Source organism: Ochotona curzoniae, unplaced genomic scaffold (genome assembly GCF_017591425.1).
Source record: "Ochotona curzoniae isolate NIBS_2020 unplaced genomic scaffold, NIBS_Ocur_1.0 patch336, whole genome shotgun sequence".
In the NCBI taxonomy this organism is placed as follows: domain Eukaryota; kingdom Metazoa; phylum Chordata; class Mammalia; order Lagomorpha; family Ochotonidae; genus Ochotona; species Ochotona curzoniae.
In genome coordinates, this window is record NW_024466902.1 from 154,047 (window position 1) to 163,104 (window position 9,058).

At 48.8% G+C, this 9,058-nt stretch overlaps 1 protein-coding gene across 1 annotated transcript in view; it reads right to left on the minus strand.

The window, feature by feature from the left end:
• The window catches only part of LOC121167118 (pre-mRNA-processing factor 17), a 53,336-nt gene extending 46,492 nt beyond the window's left edge, over nt 1-6,844 (minus strand). The window contains exon 1 of the mRNA XM_040996498.1: nt 6,615-6,844. Coding sequence (XP_040852432.1) covers nt 6,615-6,803 — 189 coding nt within the window. The 5' untranslated portion in view covers nt 6,804-6,844. The remainder of the gene's footprint in view (nt 1-6,614) is intronic.
• Nucleotides 6,845-9,058: the final 2,214 nt, after the last annotated feature.

Sequence of the window (9,058 nt, forward strand, 5' to 3'; positions counted from 1 at the left end):
CTGAGCCAAGAAAAAGAACAGAGTTTTTACTGCAAGCAACAGAAATTCTCAAGGCCTGGTCAAACACTATTGGATCCTTCAGAGTTGATCTTAGGATAGTCAATCAGCTCTGAGAAGCAGGCAGGAAACAGAGGTGAGTGTACAGATGAACCCTCTAGTCAAGATCAATCATAACCCAGAAGCAGTTCAGGGAGGACAATCATTTACTGATCACCACCACTAGAATGCCACAGCCACCAACGGGTACTACTGGTCAAACTTGCAGCCTGACAAACTTGACAATGCTGCTGAAAAATCCTCTTTTCTTGCTCCTTTGTGGATTAGCTCCAGATGGCAAGGCTCAGTGGGTGCGTCTGACCACAAAGGATCATTGCAACCTCTGCTAAAAGAGCTGGGAGGAGAATCTGATGTTCAGGCCTCTGAGGGTAGGTGGAGAGCAGCGGTGTTCTTTACAAAGATTCTTCAAAGACAGTTCTAACTCTGGGCCACCTACTAGATGATAAATATACCTCACTGTAGAAGGTGCAGAAGAATCTTCACTGAGGTTGCATCTTGCTTAGGACCCAAAAGCAAACCCTGGACCATGAAGTTGAAAGACTACATAATATTCAAATGCTAATGCCAGAATATGCTTCAAACAGCCACAGACTTAGTCACATTAACTCCTTCCCAATGGATTTCCTACAGTACTGTTGCCAGAACCATTTTATAAAATGGGTTATCAGGTCTTTCAAATTATGGGTACTTAAAATTTTCTAAATTTGAATCATTTTGAACAAAATATAATGCCTCATCAACTTGTAAACATAAAGTATAACTTAAAAATTATTACCACTGATATCAGCAATAATGATGACTAGTAAATATTACAAATAAGTTCCAGTTTCTAGGACTTACTAAAATCGCACAACCAACTAAATAACTTTCAAAAACGTGAAGGGTTGCTAATTTTACATCTGATTAGGAAAACTTGGACAAATCGGACATAGAAAGGAGTTCAGTATCAATCAAGCATGTCAGGCTTAACAAGAATTTTTACCCAATTATTTTCAAAAATTAAAGTGCAGTAAGTGGTATCCTAGGGGGTCAGGGAAGTGTGCATAGTTTATATTTTCGAAATAGTTTGAGAACAAAACCTAATACTATTTACTTGTTCAGTCCCTTTAACATTTCTTCCTGTGTACAAATTAGAAAATTGTAGCACAGATCACAAATATTACTCATTATTATGTGGAAATTTTAACCAATTTATGCCTTGTTTCTTTTTCTATTTCCAGAAAGTGGAGCAGATTACCAGCATTTCTAAAATCTCTCTATTTTAAAGATTTATCTATTTATTGGAAAGGCAGTTATCCAGAGAGAGGAAGACACAGAGAATCTTCCATCTGCTGGTTCATTTTCCAAGTGGTGGCAACAGACAGCCAGAGCTGAACTGATGAGAAACCAGGAGCCAGGAACTCCCTTAGGGTTTCCTATGTGGGTGCAGGGTCCCCTCTGCTTCTTTCCCAGGTCACAAGCAGGGAGTGGGACTAGAAGTGCAGCAGCAGGTACATGAACTGGCATCTACATGGGATGCCAGCTAGTGACCATAGGTGGAGAATTAGCCTGTTGAACCACTGTGCCAGGCCCCAAATAGTCACTTTCAAAGTTAAAACAGCTACACTGACAGCTGATTTGTTATTGGTAACACTGAACATCTCAAGACAGTAGAATATTTGAAACATGCTGAGACAAAATTAGCTAAACAAATTATGTCCAGTGAAAACAGCCTTCAAAAAAGAAGACTTAAAAAAATTTTTTTAAACAAACTAAAACTGAAATCATTTGTTACCAATCATCACTACAGGACAGTCTTCAGGATGTCCTATGAGTGGAAAGAAAGTGATTTCTTGCTCATGAGATGCAACAACCACCATCTCAATGACCATCACCTAGCAGAGGGTGTTTGTGTGTGTGCGCGCACGCGTGTGCACGCACATGCGTGTAGGTGAGCCCATGTGTGCATATATATGTACAGCAGACATCTGTAGCTGAAGTATAGGTAAGGGAAACAGGAATAGATTAGAGGTACTAAGATTCTTAACACTGTTCAGCAGCAGCAAAGGCAGTAATTCAAGCTTGCTGTAATTTCTAGGGGTAACTGTCTAAAGAACAGAAACTGTGCAATTTACAAATGAGTGCTGGGAAAGAATGGAATAAATGCATACTGCCTTCCTTCTTTTCTGTTAGTGTATGTAAGACTATACTGTAAAAGGATTTATTGCTCTGGCTGCATCTCACATATTCTAATATATATTATTGCTCATTTCAAAATATTTTACGTTAACCTTCTATTTTATGGCCCATGGGTTACTTACAAGTGCAATTTCAGGGCCAGTACTCTGGCATAAAGTGTAAGGTTGTTGCTGCAGTGCTAGCATCCCTTATGGGTTCTGGTTCAAGTCCTGGCTGCACCACTTCAGACCCAGTTCCCTGCTATTGTGCCTAAGAAAGCAGTAGCAGGTTAACATGGGTGCAGGATCCCAAGGCATTCAGCCATCCTCTACTGCTTTCCTGCTCCACTTCAGATCCAGCTCCCTGCCAAAGCACCCTGAGAAAGCAACAGAGGATGGCCCAAATGCATGGGCCTTCCCCACCAATGTGGAAGCTCTGGAGGAAGCTCTTGACTTCAGCCTGGCACAGCTCTGACTGTTAGGACATTTTGGGGAATGAACCAGCAGATGGAATATTTCTCTCTCTGCCTCTCCATCTATGTAACTCTGCCTTTCAAATAATAATAACGACAAAATGATGAGTAGATACTACCCTGTTTCCAAACTAACCTCTAATCCAATAAAAACTCAAAACAAAATTCCACCTGGTATTAGAGGTTAATTACAACTTAATTCTAAATTGTATATACAAGGCCAAGAACAGCTACTGCATTCTTGAACAATAAAGAAAAGGGAGGACTTACTGCACTATCAAACATCAAGCCAAACCCTTAGCAATGACCATTCCATGACAAAAATTAACTTCTTGTGGATTAATGATCCAGTGTAAGAAAGAAAGATATAATGCTTTCAAAATACAGGGAGAACGTTGTCATGATTTTGGGTTAAGAATTTCTCAAAGAAAAATCACAATCTAAAAAGGACTAATTTTTAAAAAACTAGGCCAAATCAACAACTGCTTATAAAAGTGTCTTGAAAAGAGCACAAGCGACTATAAACTGAAAGACTTTCACAACACACACATTAACAAAGGGACAGGTTGTAGAATATGTATAAGATCTCCTATAAATCAAAAAGAAAAATATAAGCCAGCAGCCACCCTAAAAAAATAATCACCAACAATAAATACAAAAAGCATACTCAATGTGCATCAGTGCTTAGTGACAAATGGCTTTAAAACTTGCTATTAGTCATAATACAAATAGTCAACACGTGTAATATTTGCATAAATTCATTTGCATGCTTCACATCTCCTCATCTGATCATTTCTCAATTCTCCAGTTAATTGCAATAATTATGCTTACCATGTGTAAGCTTTTTTTCTTCTTCATAGAAGCAAAAGTTGGTTTACAAACCAGCAATAAGCAATGGCTTTTATTTTACCACAGATCCCAGAGTGCTGGGAGGGCCAGCCCCAGCTCTGCTGCTAATACAGCATGCACTCCAAATCCTTCCTCTGGGTTTCCTTACTTAGCAGTCACTGAAAGGAGACAGTGACAGGGGTCCCCATTCCCCTCGAAAACTCACTCTCAGTGTGTACTTTCACAAGTCTTTCCTTTTCACTCACTCTTACATTCCATTTTCTTACCAGATAGTCCCCGAGTTTGTGCCCAAGGTGTTGGAGACATTAACAAGTAGACATTACAATCTCTGGGTGGCTGGGTCTCTCCATCCAGGAGAAAGCAGAAATTTAACAGGTCACAGCAATAACATGCCACAATGCAGTTGAGCCATGAAACGGGTGCTAGGAGAGGCAGGGAAGGAAACATGTGTACCAAGACCAAGAGGGACAGGAGGCAGGGAAGGCAAGGGATTTCCAAGCAGAGAGACTGGAGTGGGCAGAACTGAGGCCAACACAGGGCGCTCTGTGAAGAGCTCAGCCTGGGAGGATGGCAGACTTTACATGCCACAGGAGACACTGGGCAGAGAAGTGACAGAATGAAACCAGAATACAGGTGCACTGCGGAGGGAAGACTGGGGTATGGAACAGGGAGATGAGACCGAGGGAGGCCAGCCAGCAGCTAGACGGCTGTATCCACCTTGAGAAACCATGGGCATCTGAACTGAAGAGTAGTAGAGCAGGAAAGCAACTGGAGTTGCAAAACACAAGCACCCAGTATTCTCAAGCAGAGGCAAACAGGAAAAAAAAAAAAGACAAATTCCTTGGAGAAATAAGGAAAATATGAAGGAAAAAGCGAGTGATAATGAGACTGGCAAGACAGAGAAAGGAACTGACTTGAGAGAAACTCAGACAGAAGCAACGTCAGGTGCAGCTGCATGACGAGCTAGCTGCAGGGGCTGACAGGGAGACAAAAGGATGGATGACCTGTTGACCGGGACTAACAGGTGGACTGCAGAGAGAGATGGAATTTTTCAGCACAACCAAATGGGTGTCTGAGAGGCATATGAGAAAAGCTGGCTTTTTGTTTGTTTTCAAAAACTGATTTATTTGCTCGAAAGGCAAAGTTACAGAGAAGAGTGGTAGGGATGGAGATCTTTTATCTGCTGCTTCACTACCCAAGTGGCCACAACAGAGCCAGGAGCTTCTTCTGGGTCTCCCATGTGGGTGTAGCACTTGGGCAGTGCAGCTACATACCCAGATGCCATTTGCAGATAGCTGGACTGGAAGTAGAACAGCTACGACTGAACTGCTTACCCTGATGGGATGCCAAAACTGCAGGCGATGGCTTCACCCACAAAGCTGCAACACTAGCCCCTCCCCCCCCCACACACACTTCTAAGGGGAGCTATTGATTACACCCTTAAACTAGCCATGAGTTTAGACACAGAAATAATGACAGCTAACATTCAGTGTTTGGTGTATGCATAAAGCTCGCTATGTGCTTTATGATAAGCCTCAGAACTGTGAGATGGGTACTAGTGGCCTTCACCAACACACAATCAGCACACAGCACCTGCGGAACTTCTCCACGACCACCATGGGTCTATGTGCTGGAGGCAGGATGGGCTCCCAGGAGCCTTCCCTCTTGTGCAGCCTACTTCCACTGTTCATCTGTGAGCTCAAGCACAGACACAGGCCAAAGATAGGAGAGAGGATATAGGGCAGAGTTCTGGGGACCCCAATACTGAGAAGGCTGAGGATGGGGGTCAGTGGAAAAGAAACTTGAGTATCACCTGAGGGATCCAAGGCCCCGCGCATCACTCAGGAGGGGTGATGGTTAGACTGTGCTGGGATGAGCCGAAAGGTGGAAGAACAGCTGCCAAAGGCTGAGCTGTGACAGGAATAAACATCAGGGAGGTCGTGAACAGGCTTGAGGTGTAAAGAATGTGCTAGAAAAGATGGGAGGATTCTAAGCCATCACTCACAGCAGACGTCAATGAATAGAAAATAAAATGAAACGGACTACTAAAAACCTGCAAAAGACTCTCTGAACACTTGACTGAGACATCTTAAAAAGGCAACTTTGTCCACTGCCCTCCTAGCCCTCTACAGCTGAAGCTTCTGGTGGTCCACACCTGCTGGACGCTGCCGCCTCGGTTTTGCCAGCAGCTCTCAGCTGTCATGGCATCTGGCCTCCAGCTCTGTCAAGCCAGAGAGGGCTCTCCCTGACAACCTGGCGGGAATCACACACCTTCCTCACTCTGCCACCCAACTCCGTTTTCCTTCTTTGCAGGGCTTACTCCACTCTGAGCCCACTCCATCACTTACGCTTCGCTGACGAGCTATGCTGGTGCCTGCAGCCCTCTTCTGCACCGTTCCTGGAAAGTAACATTTCCTCCACACATACTGGGCCAAGCAACTCTAAAACCCCATGATTGCCTTTCCCACATTCCTCCCAGGGTATCGTACTTGCTCCTCCTGACATCCAAGGCCGTTTTCCCATCTTAACACATCATCAACAATAGCTAACACTAACTGAACTACACCAGAGACTACTTAACTACTGTATAAACCAAGCTGTCCTTTTACTCAAGCTTCACAATAACCCTCTCAAAGAGACTGGCGCTTTGAAAACCATCTCCTGGGGGCTCACAGAGGAGGCTGGCCAACTTGCCCAGTTCATCCAAGTGCAGGCACAGGGATTAGAACCTGGTTCTTACATCAGGACAAAGCCAGCCAGGTCACTGCGCACTCGGTACTCTGAAGTTGTTCAACTTCTGCCATAGTTTACTCCTGTCCTGAGATTACACCTGCTGCAGCCCGGCCTCGTCCCGACTCACCGCTCTGCCCACCTGCTTTCTGGTGGTAAGCAAGCAGGAGACCGTGGGGGGCGGAGTAGGGGACCCCCAGCGTCCACCTCTCGGCTCCTCCGGGGAAAGGCGCACGGGGACGGAGAAGGGACCTAAACGTCAGCAACTTCTCTCTGGAAACCGAGCAAGAGGCCTAAACGCGACCGAACTATTCCCGCACCGCATCAGTAAAGTGGCCAAAGCGCATACCTTCACTGCCACCTCCGGAGCCGAGTCCACCGCCACGGCCAGAGACGGCTTGGCCGACGGCGATTTGGTCAAATGCATGAGAGAGTCGGCGGCTGGCAGCGGACATCGACCGCCTTCACTGTCCGAGTCGGATTCGGACCCCGAACCCGAACCGTAGGAAGCGGCCAGAGCCGCAATCGCAGCCGACATGACGGCAACTCAGCCTCTGCGGACACCAGGCCGGGGCGGAAGGGGAAGCGGCGCCCAAGTCCTGGCAGAGCGCCACAAAAACACACTCTTTACCTCCTTAGCACAGGAATTCCTTGGCACATTTTGAAACAATAATATAATTATGACTATTAGGATAGTGTATATCGAACTGAGAATTTGGAAACATCCAGTTACGGATACAAAGAATTTTTAACCGCTACTCACTTCCAGGACCTGCCTGGAGCTCAATGGAAAAACTACCAGTGCTGAAATACCTGGAGGCCTTGCGGCCACTCGCTCCCGGCGAGCAGCGCGGCGGGAAGGGCTAGAAGGCACGATGGGAAATGTAGTTTAGAACGAGGAGGCGGGGCTGGGCCGGCGGGCCTCTCCGGGGCCCCGCCCCTGGATGGATGGTTCATTCAATTGGCTATCATCTTCCCTCATTCCCTGGCCAAGCTGGGTTCTCTCCGTCCCCCTCCCCCAAACCGAGGATCGGGTAATACCACAGAGCCTCGGGAAAGGGGGGGAAGCGCGCTCCTCACCCCCACGGACGGGCGTGTGGGCGGAGGCTTGCTTTCCCACCGCCGCGACACCTGGGCACTGGGCGCCGCAGAGGAGAGGGAGACGCTCGAGTTTGAGGACCTGTCCCTGAGCAGGGATAGGTGCCGGGCGGAAGGACCGGCCACCGGGCGCCCAGGGTCCCGCGCTCAGCACCCCCCTGCTCCTGGCGCCGATCCCCGCGCCCGGCTGTGGAGCGTCGCGCGCGGGGAGGGGGCGGCCGAGGCAGCGGCGGCTCGCGCGGTGTTGTTCGCTCGCGCGTCGAGCACAGCGCGGGTCCCGGCGAGCGGCGGGCGCCCCGGGCGGCGTTTCCCAGCGGCCCGGCGCCTCGAGCCGCTGCCCTCCCGGGCGGCTTCCAGCCCGGGGACCTGCCTGCCGTTCGTGGGGCGGGTCGGGGGCGGGGGTCCCGGTGGAGTCCCGGGAAGCTGAGTGGGACCGGCGGCCGCCGAAGCATGAAGAAGGGGTAAAAAAGGCACGAGCCGCCACGATCTCACGGTGAGCGCGAGTCTCTCAAGGATGGTTTCCTCGCGTGCGTGTGTGCGGCCGGAGCCGAGAGCAGGCGTCGTGTGTGGCTCTCGGCGGGGATGGGTGGGCGCGCCGCCCCCGCCCCCACGCGCGGCTCTGCCCGAGCCAGCCTGCGGCCCGGGGCTTGGTGCCCAGGGCTCTGGGTGGTCGGAGGGGCCGGGGGTCGCTGCGGGGCTCCCCCGAGCCGCCCCTCGCTGGGGGGCTCCCGGACCCCGCCGGGCGGAGCCGTGCCGCCCGCCCCTGCTGCAGCCTCGGGCGGCCGAGAAGCCCCGGGCCCGCGGTGCGTGCAGCCGGCTGGTGAGTTTGCGTGTTTGCGCCGCACGTCCGTGTCTGGAGATAGATGGGTAAAGCGGCTGCGGGCGCCCGGGTTTTCCTTGGAGGCTAAGCAGGCGAAGCGATGCCCGGTGGTTCCTGCTGCCTGCTGTCATGGGGCGGGGGGTGCCCCGGGCGAGAGTTGGGGAGTCGCTGGCTCGGCTGTGATGTCGGCAGACTCGCCCATTGTGCCACCCAGATAATTATTCAACTATGCAGCATCCATTGCACCTTTCGCGTTTTTCTTCTCCCCTGGCTACAGCGTGCCCCCTAGCTTCCGCACTCTGCCACCTTCTCTTGCCATCAGGATGACAGCACGGCCGAGCTGACCACGGGCCACCCGTCCTAGTCATTCATTAAGCCCCCAGCTTAGCATCCCCCCTTCAGCACGGCTCAGTCCGGTTGCTTCTCTGTCCAGGATGTACCTTGCCTTCTCTTCTGTTTTATTTTCGGTGTCAGCTAAATTGTACTGTCACTGATGTAATGGATGTATTGCCTATTCAACTCATGTTCTGTCGCGTGTGTATCGTAGGTAACTTTCATTTCTCTAGTTGAAATAGTGCTGTCAATCTCCACAGGCAATCTTCAGTTTAAACTCTTGAAGAACAGATTTTTTTTTTTAATCCTTAAGTTTCTGTTGGGAAAATATTTTATTTGCATATTTGAATAATGTACCTGACATTTCCAGTTTTGAAAGAGAAAAGTTTCGTATTTAGTCTTCAGCAGCGGAGTATTTGATTGCTAATCATAGCTTTAGTTGAGTGAAAAGTGTTAATAATTAAGGTGGGGTTTTTACCTACCATTATCGATCATACCCTAATTGGACTGAATTTTATTTTTTTATTCAGCTGTTTTCTTTA